The sequence below is a fragment of the Myotis myotis genome, unplaced genomic scaffold, assembly GCF_014108235.1.
Source record: "Myotis myotis isolate mMyoMyo1 unplaced genomic scaffold, mMyoMyo1.p scaffold_m19_p_2, whole genome shotgun sequence".
In the NCBI taxonomy this organism is placed as follows: domain Eukaryota; kingdom Metazoa; phylum Chordata; class Mammalia; order Chiroptera; family Vespertilionidae; genus Myotis; species Myotis myotis.
The window spans coordinates 209,240,953-209,263,466 of record NW_023416324.1 but is presented as its reverse complement, the minus strand read 5'-3'; the positions used below and the strand labels follow the sequence as shown (position 1 = coordinate 209,263,466).

The window sequence follows — 22,514 nt, the reverse complement described above, 5'->3', positions numbered from 1 at the left end:
GTGCTAACAGGAGGGGCGTCAACATGCTGTGGAAATTCTGAGAGAGGCGGTTCACTCCAATGATCTGCAGGGACTTGTGGCAAGGGGGCCTGGGGTGAGTCTGGAGGAAGCACTGGGGTGCGTGCTGTAGGTCTTTAGCGAGAAGGTAGTAACCTTGTTCTACTTCCTAACAGCAGAGTAACGAGAAAGCACCAGACAGAGGGTTTTGCAAGGGCTAACTGCCGTGCAGCCCGCGGTGGGGATGAATCCGGTGTCCTAACTGGCCCCCCGGAGGCCTCCAGCGTTGGGTAAAGGCGAGGGGATGGCAGCAGGCCCGCACAAGGAGGAATTACCTGCGTCCACGAGCCACTGGCACCCAGGGTCTCCCCTGACCGCATGCTGTCCGTGACTCCAGGGCCATGCCTGTGTCCACATGCCATTTTCAGTGCCCCCCTCCCCCGCTCCGGGTCATCCCGAGCCCCCCCTGGGCCCCCCTCCCCTCCGGGTCATCCCTAGTCCACAGTGGCTCCCAGGTCGTGTCTGTGTCCAGAAGTTGTCGGTGAACCGCTCCCACCCGTGGCTGCCCCTCCACCTGGGGAATCTGCGTGGTGGGGCTGGGGCCGCCCGGTCTCCAGGTGCGATGGAGGGGCCACGTGCACCCACCCTGGACGTCGTGCACTCCGCGGGGAGCCATGTCCTGGGAGCCCCGCAGCGTTCCCTCGCCCTCGCCCCGGGAGGCTAGGTCCCTGGTCCGCCCCAGGGAGACGCCGGCCCCAGGGGCGGCTCCCAGCCCTGCAGCCACTGCAGCTCCGCTCCGCTGTGGGCAGCTGCCCCCGGCTCTCGGCCGCTGCCCGCTTTCCCTCTGCGCACCCCACGCCGCCGGGCTGCCTTTCGGTCGGAGGGCAGCGCCAGCCAGACGGGGAGCCCTCCCCTTTAAGACGCGCGTCCCGGAAGCGGTCCCGCGGCAGCGCCGGTACCGGAAGTGGATGCGCCGGCAGCTGCGGGCGGCCGGCCGGGAATCTTCCTCCCGCGGCCGGGCAGGCGTCGCTGTCGCGGCCGGCGGCGCCGCTCAGGCACGGGCTGGCCGGGGACGGCCTCGGGGCTGCCCATGGGGCGCGGGGGGCCGGGTCGGTGACGCCGGACGCCCATGGACGCCCCTGAGGAGCCGCTGCCGCCGGTGATCTACACCATGGAGAACAAGCCCATCGTCACCTGTGAGTGCCCGTCGGCGCGGGAGGGGGCGGCGGCCGTTGCAGGCGGCCGGGCCCCGGCGCGCCGGCCCCTCGGCCCCCTCGCACCCCGCCGGGCCGCTCCCTGGATGGAGGTGTGGCCGGGGCGGCGGCGGCAGACCTCCGTCCCGCGAGCGACCTCTGACCCCGGGAAGACGCCGTCCCGGGCCGTTTCGTGCAGTTTGACAGCGCCCGGGGCCGGCGCGCTTCCCGGGCTCTGTCGTTCGGCCTGCGACCGCAGGGTCCGTCCTCCCGGCCACACCGCTCCCCGACCCCGGGGAGGGCCCTCGAGGCTCGCAGACTGGGGAGCGAGGACGAAGTTTGCGTGCGTTTACCGGGTTTGTACTTGAGTAAAGTGTTAAATAAATGGAGGGCGCAGGTCGTCTGTCTTGCACGGGCGCGACCGTTCCGGACCGAATCGAGACGGCGGGCCAGGGCTGCGCCGCGCGCACCTGCTCCTCGAGTCTACGCCCCCAGCCGGTAGGCTCTCGCCTGCCCGGGTGCTGTTCCCGGGGAGCACCCATTTCGCAGATGAGATCGTAGAGGTTAGCGAGGCCCCGCTGGCGAGTCCACACGCCGGACAACTAGACCTGGGCCCGTCCCGCCCCCCCCCCCCCTTTGCCACATTCATGCATACCCAGAGGAATTGTTTTTCTGTTACAGAAATCCCTCCTCATAGCTACAGCGATGACTTTAGAATTAAATACTTTAAAAATAACGAATGGGAAGGGTTGAATGTTGGCTGGCATTTCGAGGCTTGCAGGGAGGTATTTCGAAGCGACAGTCTTGACTTTTGACAGTATTTTTGTGTCTTCAGTTAATCTTTCAGGTGGTCTTCCGTGCTCTGAAAGGAAGCACTCGTACAGCAAAATCGGGGTGGCCAGGCCATAGGAGACTCTGCATTATCTCTTTCTCTTTCTTCCTGTTTTTTTTTTTTTTTTTTCCTTTTTCTGATTAATGGACACGCTCCTTGTATTCTCCCTCTTGTCGGATCCCCCAAGAAATTGTATATTTAAAGTTTGCTGCTTCATCTTTAGTTGGTAAACTTGCTTAGGGAAATGGACAGTTTCATCTCTATTTGGAGACTTGAATGGTTCAGCAGTAGCCCCCCCCCCCCCCCCCACACACACACACAGAATAATTATAACGGAGAGTCTTACTCGGGACTGCACCTAAGTCCGGGCGGACGGGTGTGTGGCCTTGATCTGGAGGCCCTGCGGTTCAGGCGCTTTCTGATCCCCGGGCGCAGGAGCCAGCGCCATGCTCAGTGCAGTCTTAATGGGAGGTTTCCGGAAGCTTCTCCCAGGTGGTGTGCACATTGTGCGCGGCATACATGCTGCTGGGAGGGGCACCCACACGCCGAATCACATCTCGCGCCCCTTGGCTTTCTAGTAGCGGTGTGTTTCTATAGCGTTGTGTCTATACATTTCTGAGAAGCTCCTAAAGCTCTGTTGGATTCAAGGAGTCCAGGAGTCTGTGTTTGAGGTCCTGTTACTGTTTAGTTTCTTACACACACGCATGACAGCTGCAGATTTGTTACATTGGTGGAGGCTTCCCCTGAGTAATTGCTATGTGCGCTGACGGTATCGGCCTTAAAAGGCACCCCAGGAAAGAAAGCGGCAGTAAACTTTCAGAGCAAGTTAGCTTAAGAGGTGAGAAGATCCCTTTAGAAGTTAAAGATTTTTTAACTTTTTGAAAGGCTGCCTTCATAGTTCAGCCTTGAAATGACATTTTGGTGTCTCTGGGCTGAGCTTTGGTGGCACTTGTCCTGGTTTAACTTCATACTTTACCTTGTTCCATTCTTTCAGCTGCACATGCTTGGAGGGAGGAGCTAGTCTAAGCAGTGCAAAGAAGGTGGGAAAATTGCTTTAAAAATCCCTCCAGAGGCTTCACAGTTTCTGCTATTATGTACCTAGTTTTCTTAGTATGCAACATTTTTGTTTTCAAGAGTCCCTTTACATCTTCTTGAATACTTACCTAGCCATTGTGCCCTATGAGGCCTGTGTGTGTTCATTTTAAAGTGAAAGTAGAGTTTATGCTTGTTTTCAGTTTTTTTCTTCTTCAACATCTTAAGTGAAAATGAATTGTGCGTAGATCTTTCTGAGAAGAATGTAGAATATAACTGGTTCAGGTAAATTTAGGAGCTGTTTATATGTGGCCATGAGAAGAATGGAAAGTCCCTAGAGATTAGGGGGAATTCACTGTTACTTGAAAACCTGCTGAATTAATATTCTGAAGCTACCTAAAAGTTTTAATGGCCTTCGTCCACAGTTACAAGGGTTTGCACCTGCCGCCTGCCTGCCTCTGGAGCAGTGACTGCCTCAGAGGGCATCTGGCAGGGATGCTAGGTGAACAGTAGTGGTACTAATAACGGGAGGACATTGGGTGACGAATTACCTAATCATAGCAATTTGAATACTTATAGTGTAATTTATTAATCAGAAAAAATACACAGTGAAACTGAAACAAATCCAGCAGATCCATTTGATCCGAATTTGTTTTAGCTTAGTTGTTTTTTTTTTCCCTCAATCACTGGGTCAGTTCTGTGCTTCAGAATAAAGACTTAGTTAGGTTTCTGCTCCAAGGGTATGTGAGGAAAGGTAAGTTCCTTTTCCAGCTATCTTGTTCATGGACAGAGTTATTGGGATTCCACTGATACGTGACTTTTCTTTGCTGAGTGCCGGCATCATACCTAGAATGGCACGTACTATCAAAATGGGATTGTGTGGAATCTGAAAAATAACACGGCCCAAAGGCTCTGTCTCACCAGTCACATTTTATATTGCCTATTTCATTTGTCTGAATCTCTGTACTTGGGGTTCCAGATGTGATATTATAAGTTTTGAAAGGGAGAAAAAGGCAACAGAAATGAGCAGGTCTGTAACGTTTTATATCTGGTTGGAATCTGTGTTTTTTCCCTGGTAAGGTAAAGTATTAAAATTTGCACATCACAGTTTTCTGCTAAGCCTGAAAATCCAGTGCTTGTGATTTAACTACTACCTCAGTTTCATTACCAGAAAAGTACCTTTTAATGTCTTTTTTAAAAAATCAATACAGATAAATGCAAGTCTTGGTCCATATTGGATTCTTAAGCCAATAGCAAATCAGCAGTTGAGAAGTGGGAGAAGCAGTTCACCTTAGGAAACCTCAGCTGTTCCCTGGAGTATGTGTGGAGGGCAGGGGCTGAAGGCGCAACCAAATGTGCTCACCTTGCTTTATTTGTCAGTTCTACCCGGGACTGGTTAAAAACAGTTAGGTCTTACACGTGTGACTTAGAGAGCATTTCATAATCTTAGCCTCATCTGTGAACTAGGGATAGTGATGGTACCAACCTGATAGGGGGAAATGGGGTTAAAAGAATGAATTTTGTGAAGCACTCAGAAGAGTGATCAGTGTGCAGAAAGTTAGCTACTGAGGAGAGATTCCTAAACTTTCTCTGTTCACAATGGCTTTAGTGTCTCAGAATTTTTTCCTGGCACCTAGATCAAAAAGAATACTTAATAATTTCATTTACTAAGTAGGTAGGTCCAAATAATTTTATTAAGTATTATGTCCTAATAGCTATTTGAAAAAAAAATAATACATACTAGTTGGGGGAAAAAGTTTATTTAATTCTTAGATAACCACAGCAACATACTAGTGGGTGTTGCACCTCTTGGGCACTGCAGGACTCTCTAACCTGGGAGTCCGATTGGACACTGCTACACTCTGATATTTTTTTTTTTTTTTTTTGGTGGACTTTTATCACAGCACCACCCTGTTTTGTGATGACATCATGGAAAGGAATGTGCTGTGATGTAATATAGAAACAATAGGTGAAGTAGGGTGTAGCTGCATCCCTAGCATTGCCACTTCCTCATAATTTCAACTGTCTCCTGGGGCCTCTGGGGGCTTGCTGGTACCTTGAGGCACCTCACCTGGGTACACAGTTTGGGAACCTATGTTATTAGGACACTAGAGGCCCAGTGCATGAAATTCGTACACTGTGGTGGTGGTTGGGGGAAGGGGGTTCCCTCAGCCTGGCCTGCGCCCTGTCGCAGTCCGGGAGCCCTGGGGGGTGTCTGGCTGCCACAAGGCTGTGAGCCCGGCTTCTGGCTGAGCGATGCTCCCTCTGTGGGAGCATACTGACCACCAGGGGGCAGCTCCTGTGTTGAGTGTCTGCCCCTGGTGGTCTGTGCACGTCATAGGGACCGGTCGTTCCACTGTTTGGTCAATTTGCATATTAGCCTTTTATTATATAGGATACGATTATCCTGACTCTAGGGTGGATTTGAATGGATAATTTAGAAGTGAAAAGCTTCCTTTTCTATTTGAACTTCAATTCGCATATCTGATTTACAAGACATGTTTTTGAAGAGTTTCTAGTAAAGTAAAATTTGGTTTATGCAAATGAAACTCAAAGGGTCTGATTTTTTAAAAGTGCTAATGAATCTGAAGTAATCAAGTATGGAAGACATAACACATAAGCTAGTCTTTCTAGAAGGGAACTGATATGATGATGTGGGCTACTCAGTGAGATAGGAAAGGCTGAGTTGGTCATCTTTTATTGGAAATGCAAGTGACTCACTGAATAATTTTTTTGTCTAAAAATGTTTTTGTTTTTTTGCCAGTTGACAGTGTCTTTTCATATGAATTGCACAATTTAGTGTGTGTGGTCTCACAAGGGATCACTTGCAGATGTCCTGTTCCCTCTGCTCTCACCTGGTAACTTCAGGTCTAGATGACAGACCAGGGCTGTGGGAAAATACTGCATGGCCTTAAATACTCTCTTGGGGTGGAAAACCTTTTCCTCTACCCTTCTAGGTTTTTCCGGCTGGTCTAATAATCAGTGGACATGAGACAGATTAACAAGAGAAATTAACCAAATGTAATTACATTCTTATGTATGGGAATCCCATGTACATGAGAGAGTCAGCTACTCCACATACAGGAGCAGTTCAGGGACAGACGGGAAATGAGGGACATATAACATTCTGAGCTAAGGATGCGGTGAGGCACCTGGGGCTACAGAGGGGAGGAGGGACATTGCAGGATGACAAGAGCAGATGTCCAGTAATTAGTAGTTGCCCTGCTCTATAGATAGGTCAAAAAAACCTTATTTCAGGTGAAACTCTTATTATGGGCAAGGCCCCTAATTTAAACTAAGGGAGAGGTACAAGTTTCTCTTGTCTCAGTTGCCTTCACCTCAAAATAATCCACATGTTCTGAACCCCTTATACTACAGACACCTCTTTCTGAATAGCTTCCTACTGTATTAGCCCCAAGGCCTCTGTAGCCTCTTCTTTACTAATCAAATCTTTCTTCAGTAACTGCTCTTACTGTGAATTTTCAATGTATTCACAGTATTTTGGTTTTAGAGGATATTTGAATTTTAAATTAAAAATTAATGAGTTTGGAGCCATCCCTAACTCTTTCTCTCACAGCTAACATTCAGTCTATCAGCAAATATCGTTTTATCTTTAACATTTATTTAGAATTTAGCCACTTTTCTCCATATGTGCTGCTGCTCCCCCAAACCCATGCCACCTTCATCTTTCCCAGGGTTATTCCAGGGGCCTCCCAGCTAACCTCTCTATTTCTGTTTTAGCCCCTTGAAGCTAGTTCTCTATGGGGTTAAGGGTGAGCCCTCTAAAAAAGAAGCCACCGCATGTCATTCCTCTGCTCAGACCCCTCCAGGGACAGACTCTCCCTGATGTCCAGTGCCCCCTCCCCGCCGTCGGGGCCCCCAGCACTGGCTTCCTGGCTGCAGCCTGTACCCTCTGCACCTTGGCGGCTGTGTTCCAGCAGTGCCAGCATGGCTCCACTGACCCTCCCTTCCTTCCTCTGGTGGCTGCTTAGGTGTCACCCCTTCACTCCACTTATCCTTTAGCATCCCTTTGACTTCATTCAGTTTTCTTGGCTCAGCACCCCTTGACATAAATATTTGTTTTTTCTTTGTTTATTGTTTCTCTACCCCTAACCCAGGTGGCCTACAAATGAATATGAGGGTCAGAATTGCAGGACCTTTATCTGTTTTGATCATTGCTGTCTGCATCACCTAGAACAATGCTGGCACATAGTAACTGCTCAGTAAATACAAACGGTGCTATAACTCACATAATGCTTCTGTAAGTTAGAAGCTTTTGATGGCATACAATTATTTTCTATAAGTACGTTTTTATCAAGATAAGACAGCTTTGTAGAAAATATTTGGAAAGTTTGAATTCTCATCACCTTGTTTTTAGGTAAATTGCTATATGCTTAGTTTATTTGATAATGGAAAATTCTCTTTTTAGAGTTTTGACTGAGAAAATACATGTTAATACAGTAAAAGAAATAAAGTTAACTTGTATGCGAGGGACTCTATTCTGTGCAATGGGGTCCTGAGTTGTGTTCAGATACACTGTCTTTACTACAAGTCAGTAGAAACTTTACGACCAAATTGAAACTTTCTGATTCAGCTTCTGAGGTGGAGATTTAGGTTGGGGGACTATCAACGCCGCTTTTGGATGAAGCCTTGAAAGAGATACATCTGTAACTTTAAAAACTGAACTTGAGCCCTGGCCGGTTTGGCTCAGTGGATAGTGTCGACCTGCGGACTGAAAGGTCCCAGGTTCGATTCCGGTCAAGGGCATGTACCTTGGTTGCAGGCAAATCCCCAGTTGGGGGTGTGCAGAAGGCAGCTGATCGATGTTTCTCTCTCATCGATGTTTCTAACTCTCTATCCCTCTCCCTTCCTCTCTGTAAAAAATCAATAAAATATATTTAAAAAAACCCAAAAAACTGAACTTGAAATCTTAAAAAAGTGCATCAGTAAAACAGGAACACAGTTTTTTATGGTAAAGAATGGAATCCAGGAGTGGAATTGCTGGGTCAGAAGATGAGAGTAGTTTACATTTTGAAAACTGCTTCCTAATCACCCTGTGAAAAAGCAGTACTCCAAGTTATATTTACTACACTGGATCGGAGTTATTTACAATTTTTTTTTTTTTTGCCAGTCTGTGGATGTGAAAAAAACTATCATAGTTGTGTTTTTTAAAAAAACAGGTTTATTGAGCTTTAATCCTTATACGGTAAAATTTTTTTTTTTTTAAATATATTTTGTTGATTTTTTACAGAGAGGAAGGGAGAGAGATAGAGAGCTAGAAACATCGATGAGAGAGAAACATCGATCAGCCGCCTCCTGCACATCTCCCACTGGGGATGTGCCCGCAACCCAGGTACATGCCCTTGACCGGAATCGAACCTAGGACCCTCCAGTCCGCAGGCCGACGCTCCATCCACTGAGCCAAACCGGTTTCGGCCTTATACGGTAAAATTTATCCATTATAAGCGTACACTTCTTTGACTGTTTATTTTTAGAGTTGTGCAGCCATCACCATAATTCAGTTTTAGAACATTTCTATCACCCCAAGAAATTCCGTTGTACTTTTTAGCAGTTAATCCCTGCTCCCACCCCTAGACATAGGCATCCACCAGTCTGTTTTCTGTCTCTGTACACGTGTGCTTTCTAGACATTTCATAGAAATGACATCAGTCTTGGTGTCTGGCTTCTTTCACACTGGTTTTTGAGGTTCATCCATGTTGCACCATTTATCATCTGTTCCCTTTTTATTGCTGAATAGTATTCCACTGTATGGGTGGACCACATTTTGTTTATCCTTTCATCAGTTGATGGACATTTTGTTTCCGGTTTTTGGCTTTTATGAATATTTGTATGTGTGGACTTGTGTTTTTATTTTTTTGCACTTGTGTTTTTAATTTCCATGGAAAGATTCTTGGGAGCAGAATTGCTATTTTGTATGATAAGCTTATGTCTAACTTTTTAAGAAACTGTCAAGTTGTTTTCCAAAGTGGCTGTACTGCTTAACACTCCCACCAGCAATATGTTAGGGTCCCAGTTTATCCAGATCTTTGCTGATACTTGTCTGTCTTTTTTATTATAGTCATCCTTGTGGGCATGAAGTGGTATCTGATTTTGGTTTTAATATGTATTTCCCTAATGATTAGTGATATTGAGCATCTTTGCTTGTTCTTATTAGCCATTTCTATATCTTCTTTAGTGAATTATTTATTCAAATTATTTGCCCATTTAAAAATTAGATTGTCATTCAGTTGTAAGAGTTTATTATATTTTCTGGGTATATGGCCTTTATTAGATAGATGATTTACAAATATTTTCTCAATGGTGTCTTTTGAAGCACAAATGTTTTTCATTTTGATGAAGTCTAGTTAATATTTTTTTTTGCTCTTATGGATTGTACTTTTGATAGTGTATCTAAGAATACTTTGCCCAGCCCAAGGTCATCGTAGTTGTTTTGGTGTGCCCATACCTGATGATTAGTGAGGCTCTTTTTATGTGTTTATTGGTGATTGGACCTCTTCAGAATTACCTGTGTTTATTTTGATGCCTAAGAGATATAGCAAAAAACATGTCTAGAAGATGAAATAGCACTAGGAAAAAATGTGCGTTTCATTTTTATATTTTATATCATATGTATTAGCTTTTGCTGTAACAATTGATCAGAAACTAGGTGGCTTAAAAGAACAGAAATTTATTTTCTCACAGTTCTGGGGACCAGAAGTAGAAAATCAAGGGGTCAGCAGGGCTGCACTCCCTCCCAGGGTTTTAGGGGAGAATCCTTCCTGTCTCTTCTAGCTCCCAGAAGTCTTTGGCGGTCTGGGCTTGTAGCTGCATTCCTCTCATCTCTGCCTCGTCTTCACAAGGCCTTCTCTCTCCCTGTGTTTTCTCTTCGGTCTTTTATCGGACATTTAGAGCCCATCCAGATGATCTGGAATGATTTCATTTGAGATCCTTAACTTAAGTACATCTACAAGGCCCTTTTTCCAAAGTCCCATTCACAGGTTCTAGGTGTCAGGTTGTGCACAAATTTTGGGGACCCTGTTTATCCCTATACCACAGTATCTCCACTGGCAGCCAGGTGCATATTGGCCAGCACCCAGTGAGTGTCTTGGGCTTTTATATCACTTCTGCCTTTGGAGGTGTGTCCCACTCTCCTCCTGACGATGGGAATTTATTCCTTGGCATCTGGAAATTGGGCTCTAGAAGTTGACACAAGATGGGATGATCTCTTAGAAAAAGATGAGCCCTTTTTGCAGTCTGCCTCCCCCCTCCCTCAAGGGAAATAAATGTCCTTATTTGACTTCTTGGCCATTGTCACATGATGATTCCTTCCTCAGTATTATTGTTTTAGGTCCTTGTTTGTTACATTTTTCACAAAGTGAGGAGAGAATATAAAGCAACAGGTATGTATACCAGGACATTTTTCTTATTTTTGACAGATCTGTTTAGCATTTGGAAGTCATTGCATTGATTTGAGAGCTGAAATTTTAGGTAGTTACCTTGGAACTAACAACACTTTTGGGTAGTAATTTTTACAAAATCTGTAACTCACCTTTATGGACACTTTTAATTCATCCGGATCCATTAGAAAGTTTCTAAGCTTCAAGCTGAACAATGGGAAGGGCTGTCAGAGGCCTTTCTGAAGGTGTGAAGACCTGAGGGCATCACTGTGCTTGACTAGGTCCCTCAGTGTTTGGTAGTGTAAGGAGGACCTGCATCACGGTGGCTGATGCCCCTCTACCGTAATAACTTTACCAAGTAGTTGGGCAGTCAGGCACCCTCTGCCCACATGGAAGGGGTGTTTTCCCTAAAATTAGCCCTGTGAGAAAGCATTTCCTATGGAGTTAAATAAAATAAAAAATCACTTCCTTTAGTTTAGTAATCTAAGAACTAAGTCAGCTACACTAGAAATTTTTAGTATAATCTAAAATTAAGTTTGTATTCTGAGAACATATTCTGATGCCCAACCCTGTCATCACTTCTGCTGTAGGATATCCTGTCCTTTGGGGGCCCCAGATTGTCTTGTGTAAAATATGAAGTAGTCAGGCTAGACCTGTGGTCGGCAAACTGTGGCTCGCAAGCCACATGCGGCCCTTTGGCCCCTTCAGTGTGGCTCTTCCACAAAATACCACGTGCGGGCGCACACGTACAGTGCGATTGAAACTTCGTGGCCCATGCGCAGAAGTCGGTATTTTGTGGAAGAGCCGGTATTTTGTGGAAGAGCCACACTGAAGGGGCCAAAGAGCCGCATGTGGCTCTCGAGCCACGGTTTGCCGAGCCGCAGTTTGCCAACCACCGGGCTAGACTCACCAGTCAACAAATATCCACTCAGCATCTGTTATATGCCAGGCACTGTTGGAGATGCTTGGGTTACATTTGTGAACAACAATATCAGCCCTCTTAGAGCTTACATTCTAGCATGAGGAAATGTATAACATACATAAACAGTAAATTATATACTACTAGAAGCCCGGTGCATGGATTCGTGCACCAGTGGTGTCCCTTAGCCTGGCCTGCGCCCTCTCACAATCTGGGACCCCTTGGGGGATGTCAGACTGCCAGTTTTGGCCCAATCCCCGCAGGCTTGGCCCCTCAGGGGATGTAGTAGTGCATGAAGCAGTAGGCGGCCAGGGAGGAGCCTGAGCCCAGGCCAGGCACAGCTCCCACTCATCCTGGCCCCACTGGGCCTGCCCTGCCTCTGCTCAGTAGCGCTGCTGTGGAGGCAGGAGAGGCTCGCGCCGCCATAGGTGTGCTCGCCAGCCGTGAGCCCGGCGTCTAGCACCCATAAGCTGAGCAGCACTCCTGCTATGGGAGCACACTGACCACCAGGGGGCAGCTCCTGCATTGAGCATCTGCCCCCTGGAGGTCAGTGCGCATCATGGTGACAGGTTGACCGGTTGTTCGGTCGTTCAGTCGCTTAGGCTTTTATATATATAGAAGATAATAGGTGATAAGTGCTATGGCAAAAAGAAAGAGGAGTAAAGGGTAAGAGAAATGGGAGAGTTGTATAATTTCACACTTTTTATTATGGAAGCTTGTAACTTTGTACAAAAGTAAACAGAATATTATAAAGAAACCCTACAGCCTGACCAGAGTGGCTCAGTTGGTTGGAGCATCATCCCAATACGCCAAGGTTACAGGTTCGATCACTGGTCAGGGCACATACCAAAATGAAACAATGAATGCATAGATGGGTGGAACAACAGATCAATCTTTCTCTCTCAAATCAATAAAGAAAAATTCATAAAAAGTTCATTCTAAAATAAACTAACAAAAACCATAACTACAAAACCTTTACAACACCTAAAAAATTCTTAATATCAAATATTCAGTGTTTACATTTATAGTGTGCCTTTTTTTAACTCTGAATTAATTTGTATCAAAGTTTTCAGATAAGTGTTTTCAGTTTCTCTTAAAATCTTGGTTTCCCTTCCATTTATTTTTTAAAGTTTATCTTTATGGCTAAAAGTATTACAGATGTCCCTCCCCCGCCACTGACCACCTCCATCTGGTTTCCCTTCCACTTCCCTTTCATTCCTTGCAAATTGTTCAAGATCCCAGGTTGTTAATCCTGTGGCAGTGTCCACCCCTTGTCTGGACTTTGCCACCAGCGTCTTGTGTTGTCCTTGAATACCATCCTTTGCCCTCTGTGTTCCTGTAAAGTGGTTGTTGGAGCCAGAGGCAGGGTCAGATTGGGGTTGGATTATTTTTGGCAAGACTATTTCATAGATGGTAGTGTGTTCTTCCATCAGCCCGTGCATAATGTCTGGTAGTCTCTCTTTTTTTGTGATGTTAGCAGTCATTTATTCTCATGTCATTAATTCCCGCAGGGTTATAAAATGGTGATATTCTAATTTTACCATTTCTTTTTTATTAGCTGAAATACTTCTGTATAGGAGTGTGTGTATATGCATATACACACATACGGACGTATGTTTCTATTATTGGTTTCCCAGTGGTATAGTGTGTACAGGAAGGCAGACTAAGTGCTTGATCATTTCCTTTATGTACTGTTTTCAGAGTCAGCTGGTTCATCAGTTCCTTTAGTTTGGTCAATTTGTGTGTGTGTGTGTGTTTGAAGTATTATTAAGAACTTACGGCCAGCTGTTGTGGCTTAGTTGTTGAGCATCGATCCATGAACCACCAGTTTGATTCCCAGTCAGGGCACATGCCTAGGTTGCAGGCTCCATCCCCAGTAGGGGACATGTGGAGGCAACTGACCTATGGTTCTCTCTCATTGATGTTTCTATCTCTCTGAACGTCTCCCTTCCTCTCTCTAAAATCAATAAAAACATTTTTTTTAAAAAAAGAAAATAACTTAAGAATTTTAACACTCTTGATTTGTTTCCACCCATTGAAGTTGTCATCCTTATTGATAAGCGAGTTGTTCCATCCTGAACAGCTGCTTTGGCTTCTGAGATGTACGAAGTTTTGTTAGTTTCTTTGCTATCTGCGTAACAAGATGGTCCCAGACTCATTTTGTACATTTCTTGCCCTAGACGTGGAATCAGCCATTTCTCCAAGGAGCCCTGACTCCCTGTGGTGGGAGGTGGTATTTTGAGAGCCCAGTCTGCATGCCTCGGCTTCTAAAGTGCTGCTGAGCCTTTTCAGGGGAATAGAGGTAGGACTTTAAAGTTAGAGTCCTAAATTCACACTGATCTTTTCAATGCAAATTCAGGACTTCAGGGTTTTAATGAACTGCTCTATCTTCTGTATTTTCTTTCTTTCTGTTTTCATGGATACTTGGGGATGACAGAGTTAGAGCGAGGTTCTCAAAGGAGCTACATCCCAGTGCTCTGAGGACTTGTTAGAACCCCCAGGCTGCACCAGAGTTTCTGATTCAACAGGTCTGAGTGGGCCTGAGACTTTGAAAAAAAATTTTAATATATTTTTATTGATTTCAGAGAGGAAGGGAGAGGGAGAGATAGAAACATCAATGATGATAGCGAATCATGGATCAGCTGCCTCCTGCACGCCCCCTACTGAGGATTAAGCTTGCAACCCAGGCATGTGCCTTGACCAGAAATCAAACTGTGACCTCCTGATTCATAGATCAAAGTTCAACCACTGAGCCACACTGCCGGGCAGTTTTTTAAAAATACATGATCTCTTCATGAATTTACAAGTGCTATAATTCAGACTGCTACAATCTTTAAAAACATTTTTTTAAACAAAGACTGATTCTTCAGTATTCTTATATTTATATGCATTTATCCAATCTTTTTGTTTAGACTCTCCAATTTTAAGTCTAGTCTCGTCTCTGAGTATTAGAGGTGACTGTTGTCCCCTGGTTACAAGTGTTTGCTCAAACCCTATTAACACTTGGCATGTGTGCTAATTATGTTTACTGATGAAAAAGAAAGACTTTGGGATTTTATATCTTGTAGTAGACTCTCTATATCTATTGTAGTCCCTTTTCTACAGATTCCCAGAGTATAAAACTTGATTAACACTAATATACTTTGTACTCCCCCCCGCTTTGATTACACTTACCAGGGAAAGTAACTTATCTAGACTTGGTACTGGGAAAGTGGGAAAAGCAAAGTGGGAGAGAGCGCATGTGTATGTCCTCGTGTGCATGTTCACAGGAAGGATCAGGAGGAGGGCTATGGCATGGGCATACCGTGAAAGCCAGCGATGAAGTGACAGGATGTGCTGAGCTGTGACATCCTGGAGTCCTCTGCTCATTAAGTATCAATTGACTGTTAAGGATTAAAATATGGTGCAATTGACTGTTCAGGATTAAAATATGATTTTTAAAAATTCTCACCTGAGGATATGTTTTTATTGATTTTTAGAGAGAGAGGAAAAAACATCGATTTGTTGCCTCATGACGTGCCCAAGTTCTAGGGATTGATCACGCAACCTATGTGCCCTGACTGGGAATCGAACCTGTAACCCTTTGGTATACGGGACAGTGCTCCAACCAATTGAGCCACCTGGCCTGAGCCAAAATATGAATTTAAAAATTGTTTAATATTAAATAAGTTTGTGACTTTGCAGTTTTAGTGGACCTAAAGTAAAAGGTTTTGTGCATAAAATGATTGATAGTAAACAGTTCTGTTACCCTTTAGGTTGACGAATGGTAAAACAGATGACATATGACTCTGACGACAGCTTTAACTAACCCGACCACATTGTTGGATAGCAGCAGCAACATCGTTATCATTGGGTTTATATGGGCCTGTTACTAGGCTTTGATTAGCTTATCATTTTAGCGATAGCATCTTGGGTCTAAAAAGACCGCCGGCCCTAGCCTATAGGATTCTATTTTTAGTTATAATCAACTTCTTCGAAGTCTAGAGTTTCTTTAAAAATGGCCAATTTCTTATTGACTTATTGTTGGTGATCTAATATCTAAATGCTACATCTATATCTGTAGTGACTTGTGTTTTGTAAATTAGACCTGTTAGTGTCTTTTTAATGTTGATATAAGTTGCTAATTACTTTCTCTATAATTTAGACCCTAAGTCCTTCTGTTTCAAAGAAAATGTTAAGCAGAGTTTGTTGAGATATGATTCATTTATGTTTAAGTCACTGAAATCATCTTTTTTAAATTCTTTCCTCCATGTTTAACTAGCTATCTGCTCTTAAGACATAAAAATTTTAAATTACATGATTAATACATGGATTTATGCTTGTAAAAATCTCAGAGTATGCAGACATAATTCAGGAAATAGTGAAGGTCTGTCATCTGACCACATGTAACAGAAAATCCAGTTACAGCTGGCATAAGTAATAAGAAAACAGGTTCATATAATCAGAAACCTAGGGCTCGAGCAGGCAGACAGCTCTGGGAATGGGGTAGGTTGGGGAGGGGGGAGGGATTAAGCAAAAAAAAAAGAAAGAGAGAGAACTCATGGGCATGGACAACAGTGTGTGATTGTGGGTCTGGAGGGGTATGGGTGGAAGTGGAAGAGGGCATAGAGAGGAGAAATGGTGATGGAAAAGTAAAATAAAATAAAATTGGGGGGAAAAAAGAAACCTAAGGCTCTGCCTGCCTTTCCCGGGGAGTATCTGAACTGGCCTTTCCTCAGCCTGGGGGCAGGTGCCTAGTGGGTCTGGGCAGCACCCAGGCAGAGTGCCCATGACCCTCTCTTCAGAGCAAAGTGACTGTCCCCTGATGTTTCCCTTCACACTTGAATGCCTCCTGTGCCTACCCCTACTCATCGCCCTGCCAGGGTACTGCCTTGCACTGATATGGTAAGGGGCAGGGGACGACCATGCACATCCCTGGAGCTGCCCTCAGGTGTTACTGAATGCTCAGATCTCCATGTGCCCCCTACTTAGTGTTGAGAACTGGTAGCATATGTACACACACACACGGAGAGATTTAATGAGATTGTACTTTGAATTCCTCTTATTTATTGTTTGAAAAATCTTCCTCCTCTCATAAAAAGAAAAAGAAATCTTAGTTGTTTTTAATAGGCCTCTTGAGTCAGAAAAAATGAACACAGCAAGTTTCTGAACAGGGTTCTCTGAGCACAGGCACATCTATCTTAAGCCTCATTTTTGCTTTTAGTAGCTGTTTTCTAATAGCTGAATCCTTGGTTTGACTCTGTCCGTGGGATTAAAATGAAAACTCAGCCTGGAAGTTATTGCTCTTACAATTCAGCCCTCAAAGCTCGGGCTACTTTGGGAAGCTACAAAGTATATACTGTTAATTTAATTACCTGTCACATAAACTGAGATTTAATTTTTGGGGAGTTTTACACATAAACCCTTTCCTATCTTTCTGTTTCATTCTCTGGCTCTTTATAGCCCATTTTCAAAGGCATCTCTAATTTTTATGATAATAAAGACTGAATAGTATTATAATTAACTAGAGGCCGGGTGCACGAGATTCATGCACTCAGGGGGGGGCCGGGGGGGGGGTCCCTTAGCCCGGCCTACGCCCTCTCACAGTCCTGGAGTCCTCGAGGGATGTCTGACTGACTGCCACGGAGGCGGGAGAGGCTCCTGCCACCACCGCTGCGCTCACCGGTCATGAGCCCAGCTCAGAGCTTCTGGCTGAGCGACACCGCCCCCCTCCCCCCTCCCCCGTGGGAGCGCACTGACCACCAGGGGGGCAGCTCCTGCATTGAGCGTCTGCCCCCTGGTGATCAGTGTGTGTCATAGCGACCGGTTGTTCTGCTGTTATATATAGGACTAGGGGCCCGGTGCACGAAATTCGTGCACTGGGTGGCGGGGGGGGGGGAGTGTCCCTCAGCCAGCCTGCCCCCTCTCACATACTGGGAGCCCTCAGGCGTTGACCCCCATCACCCTCCAATCGCAGGATCGGCCCCTTGCCCAGGCCTGACGCCTCTGACATTTCCCCCCATCACTGGTTCTGCCCCCAGCCCAGGCCTGATGCCTCTGGCGCAGGCATCAGGCCTGGGCAGGGGACCCCCAGACCCCTCCGATTGCTGGCTCTGCCCCTTGCCCAGGCCAGATGCCTCGGCCAGAGGTGTAGACCCCCGTCACCCTCTGATCGCCTGATCGGCCCCTTGCCCAGGCCTGACGCCTCCGCCAGAGGTGTCAGGCTTGGACAGGGGACCCCCATCTCCCCCCGATCACTGGCTCTGGCCCCCGCCCAGGCCTGAGGCCTCTGGCCCAGGAATCATGCCTGGGCAGGGGACCCCATTTCCCTCTGATCGCTTGCTCCACCCCCCGCCCAAGCCTGACGCCTCTGACCCAGGCTTCAGGCCTGGGCAAGGGGACCATCATATCCCTCCAGTCCCCGGCTCCGCCCCCCACCCAGGCCTGATGCCTCGGCCAGAGGAGTTGACCCTCATCACCCTCCGATCACCAATCACCGGATCGGCCCCTTGACCAGGCCTGAGGCCTCCGGCAGAGGTGTCAGGCCTGGGCAGGGGACCCCCAGCTCCCCGCGGTTGCAGGCTCCGCCCCTGCCCAGGCCTAATGCCTCTCACTGAGGCATCCGGCCCGGGCAGCGGGGACCCGAAGCTGCAGCGGCCCCGCGATCGTGGGCTTTGCTTTAGGCCCAGGCAAGGGACCCCTAGCTCCTGGGACTGCCAGCTTCGACCGTGCCCAGCTCCCATTGCTGGCTCCACCCCTACTTCCTGCTATCACTGGCCAGGGTGGAAAAGGCGCCTGATTCTCCGATCATGGCTGGGGGGCAGGGCAAAGGCGGCCCCGGGGCCGCCTTTGCCCTGCCCCCCAGCTCTTAGCTCCCCCCTGGGTTTCCGATCACTGTCAGTGGCAGGGGGCTTCTTCCTGCTTTCCCTTTCGCCTCCCTGCATTGTGCCTACATATGCAAATTAACCGCCATCTTGTTGGCAGTTACCTGCCAATCTTAGTTGGCAGTTAATTTGCATATAGCCCTGATTAGCCAATGAAAAGGGTAGCGTCGTACGCCAATTACCATTTTTCTCTTTTATTAGTGTAGATAGGATAATAACTGTGTATTTGGAGAAAATCATGGTGCCTTTTCTCCATTCTTGTTCAATGTAGAGCTTCAGTGGTTTAGAAGAATTTGACCTTCAAATGTAAATTTGGATACTGTATTAGTTTGCCAGGGCTGTCATAACAAAATGCCACACACTGGGTGGCTTAAACAACAGAGACTTATTTTCTAACAGTTCTGGTGGCTGGAAGTCCATGTATCCACAGAGTAGGTTTCTGCAACCTCTTTCCTTAGCTTGTAAATGGCCACCTTCTTGCTGTGTCTCACATGGTCTTTTCATTACCTTTTCGAAGACCTTAGTACAGTTTCAATATAAGAATGGGGGAGGGGGGAAGGCACACAGTTCACAACAGGCACTGAGGTCAAATGGACACATGTTAAGGTCCCAGTTGTCAGATGACATCTTTGCCCTTGACAGATATGCTAATTAACCTATAGTATTTTAAAATGAAAATTTGGACCCAGATTCAATATTTATTCTATGATAGAATGTAAGAAAAGTTGTTATTTTAGAGTCTCCATTTAGAATGTTTTATTGTGAACGGATTTCCTGGGGGAAGTAGCTTACGGGGAGGGGTGCAGGAAGCATTTCGCTTTTTCACTCTGTGTGCATGTTAACTGGGCATTTATGTGAGACTTTATAGAAAATTGAGTGAACGAGGAGGAAGCTTTCATGCAGCTGCCCTAAGTTCTGTGTAGCAGAGTGGTGATTTTTGTATGTTAACCTTGGGACCTTTTAAAGAGGCAATGAAAGTTGGCAATCAGAGATAGGAAATCTAACTGAAGATTTTCTTACTTTAATGATTTTTAGGATGACTACCAAAGAAATGAACATGATGAAAAATGATAAGTTGAGACATAAAAATTGTGTTTTTTTTATTTTAACAAAAATGTAGTAATAATACCCTTATGAAGTATTTGCTTCCGGCCTTGTTCAGGGTTATTTATTGGTGTTGAATCATTTACTCCTCACCACAGCCTGTTGGGGAGGTAGTCTTACTTTCCCATTTCACAGATGGTCCCCTGAGGCACAGGAGGGGTAGATGGGCTCCCCAGGCTGTTCAGCTAGCAGATGGGAAACTGAGACGGGGATTCAGGTGTTCAGGCTGGCAGCGTCGGTGCCCTCACCGTGCCTCACCGCCTTCTGATACTTACAACTCAGCTGCCCACAGTGTCATTACTCTCAGCAGTGACTCGACATTGTTACATGGTTTGGGAGGTTTCTTTTTGTTTTTGTTTTTGTAGGTTCACGATAGCAAAGCAAGCAAGTGTTTTAATGGCCCCCATCAATTCCCCATGTTTTCTCTAAGATCAATATTAAAGCAATTTGGAAAGTGGTTTTGCTTAAAGTCAGAGGATCCTCTGAGTATAAGACTTTGAGTAATTTATATTAAAAAGGTTCTTTTCTTTTCTAGCTTATGTATGACAGTGTGGTTATACTATCCTTTTATGAGAGCTAAGTGGGCTTTTCCATTCTGTTAAAACTACTGAGAAAGAGCTGAGTGGAAAGCTGAGTGTGTATGCAGTTAAAGTCAGGCCACGGGTGTGTGTGTGTTTCATGACCAGTGTCTGCCAGTCTAGGGTGTGCTCTGAACGCCTCTCATACCTCCTCTTCCTTCTGTCCAGCGGGCTCCAGGTTTGGTCTTGCCTCCTAGGAGTTCCTGTGGGGTCTGAGTGAGAGGCTGCATGGTGGGTGTTTTGTATGGTTTTGCTCCCGATGCTATTTTGATGCAGACTGAATTTAGTTTGATGACGAAGTTCATGTGCACCTCTTCAGGTTTACTTTGCTGCCTGGAATGTTCTGGCTGGCTGTTCTCTTGAAGTTGAAGAAAGCAGTGGCTGCAGAGCAGACTCAGGAGTGAAACTGGGTGGAGTTGAGGGGCCCCATCTTTCCTGAGCTCTGAGGCTTTGGCCAAGTTACTCAACTTTTTGTGCCCTTACTCTCCTCAAGGAAAAAGTCATACCTACTCTTGGAGGTGTCATGAGGGTTAAGTTAGATCACATATGTCAGGTTCCAGGTTTTCTAGAGACCAGTTATTTAAAGACGTGAGACATCTCTTTTAGTGACGTCATTTTACTAAATATGAAATAGTCTAAAATTACTAATTTAGTACATTTTAGAGCCCGTTTTGCCTATATTTACCTAAAAATGTCCTAACTGGATTTCTCTTTATTCCTGTTTAGGTGCTGGAGATCAGAATTTATTTACCTCTATTTACCCAACACTTTCACAGCAGCTGCCGAGAGAACCGATGGAATGGAGAAGGTATGATGTGTTTGTTTTTCGGCTGTGTCTCCCTCTTTCACTTTTAGACATCTGTGTGAACAAGTGAGTAGTAAAAGTTAAAGCCCGAGTCCTACAGTGCACTGTGGGGAAACGGAGTAGCATCACAACTGTGGGCCTTCCTCCTTAAGAAATAGATGGATTTTCTTAATGAGTCATAGGATGGAAGAAATAAGACAGTTCTTTTGAGTTAGAGGCCTGCCTTTACAGGAAAGATTTCTGATTCTTCAGGGTTCATCAGAATATCTTAAAAGCATAGGCGCTTTGGAGAGGAGATGGGCACTCACTCAGACTCCACATTAAGGCAGAAGATTGGCCTTTATCTGCACTCTCATAAACACCTCTGTCCACTCTGAGCTCCTTCCCATGCTCTTCCTTAAGGATGAGAAAGTGTACAGAAAGATGTTTTTTTTAAATTAGGACAGAAACCACATCAGCCACCCCAGCTGCCCTGTTGTAATTGCTTATTTAATGACTTGTTCAAAGGAAATACTTGGTTTTGGATTACTTCTGGTAAGATATTATTTTTAGAAAGTGTTTGGATTTTAATTTGTTAACATAGGTAATCTGATTTTAACAATGTGGACAAAAATGTCCTGTTGTTATTCATGCTCATATAATTCTGATTATTGCTACATTATTCATTCCTGACTACCAATTTTTACCATGAAGAATTAGTGTGGCTTTCTGGGGATGACTTACCCAAGTTCGCTATTGAATCTAGTCTAATTTTTGTGCCCAGTTATTGTGTTACAGGAATGTGCTTAATCAGTAACATTTGATATAAATGATATACAGAATGTGGGAGAATTCTCTTATGAAAAAACTAGAGGCTCAGTGTACAAAATTCGTGCACGGGTAGGGTCCCTAGACCTGGCCAGCAATCAGGGCAGATCATATTCCCTGCCACCCTACCTCCTTCCCTTGCTCCCACTGCCGCTGGTCGCCTACCATGTTCCGTGCTGCCCCCTCGTGGTCAACGCACGTCATAGCGGGCAATTGAACTCCCCGTCGTACTCCTGAGGAGACACTTTGCATATTAGCCTTTTATATATATAGATTGCTCTGCTTCTGAGGAGGCCTAGTGCCGTGACCGAGAGAAAACATTTCATTCAGCTAGTGGAGGAATTTAATGTCTAAAGAAATGGAGTAATTTAAAAAGGATTTCAAATAAGTATACATTATTTAAACACTCAGAAAGATAAAAGAAAAAAAAGTGTGTCCATGAAACAATAAAGAGAGTTATAAGGGGAAAAATGAAGTAGAGAAACTACATAGATTTAATATATGTATTCATCTCTTTACCTTCCTGAAACATTAAATGAGAAAAAGGACTAAAAAGGCATAAATGCACAAGGACTGAGAAAGGGGGTGGAGATGATGGCATCAAAGAGATGTGGACACCTTTTTGGGTACCTTTTGGAAGGAAGAGAGATGGAGGAATTGGGAGAGACAGCTGAGCCCTATGTGTCTGCAGAGGAGACTCCCTGAGGAACAGGCAAGTCCCTGACAGGTGTCAGGGCCTTGATAGGCAAGGGCAAGACCAGGGCGGAAAGGATAGTGGCAGAGGGCATTGGTAGGGAGCAGTTGGATGCAGGGCCCCCACAGTCCTGTGTCTGCATGCATGCCTGCCTGTGTGTGTGTGCATGCGCAGAAGTGACCACAGTTGTCTGCCCTGCAGGACCCTGGAGTGGCGGGGAGGGGAGTCTTTCTATGGACATGAAGCTCCAGACCCTTGGATATGAGGCACTGCAAAAAGTTGGGAGAAGTGCC

The 22,514-nt window shown here is 45.6% G+C and overlaps 1 protein-coding gene across 6 annotated transcripts in view; it reads left to right on the top strand.

Annotated features, from left to right (window-relative positions):
* Positions 1-957: 957 nt before the first annotated feature.
* TRAPPC10 (trafficking protein particle complex 10) overlaps positions 958-22,514 on the top strand; it is a 78,815-nt gene continuing 57,258 nt past the window's right edge. For 5 of the 6 annotated variants that reach the window (XR_004974232.1, XM_036351386.1, XM_036351385.1 and 2 more), the window contains exons 1-2: positions 959-1,193; positions 20,642-20,723. Coding sequence is in view for 5 of the 6 variants with exons in the window: in XM_036351386.1 (XP_036207279.1) it covers positions 1,127-1,193; positions 20,642-20,723 (149 nt within the window). In the remaining variant the exon portion in view is untranslated. Of the gene's footprint in view, positions 1,194-20,641; positions 20,724-22,514 lie in introns of all 6 variants that reach the window. The other variant, XM_036351387.1, reaches the window with a different exon arrangement.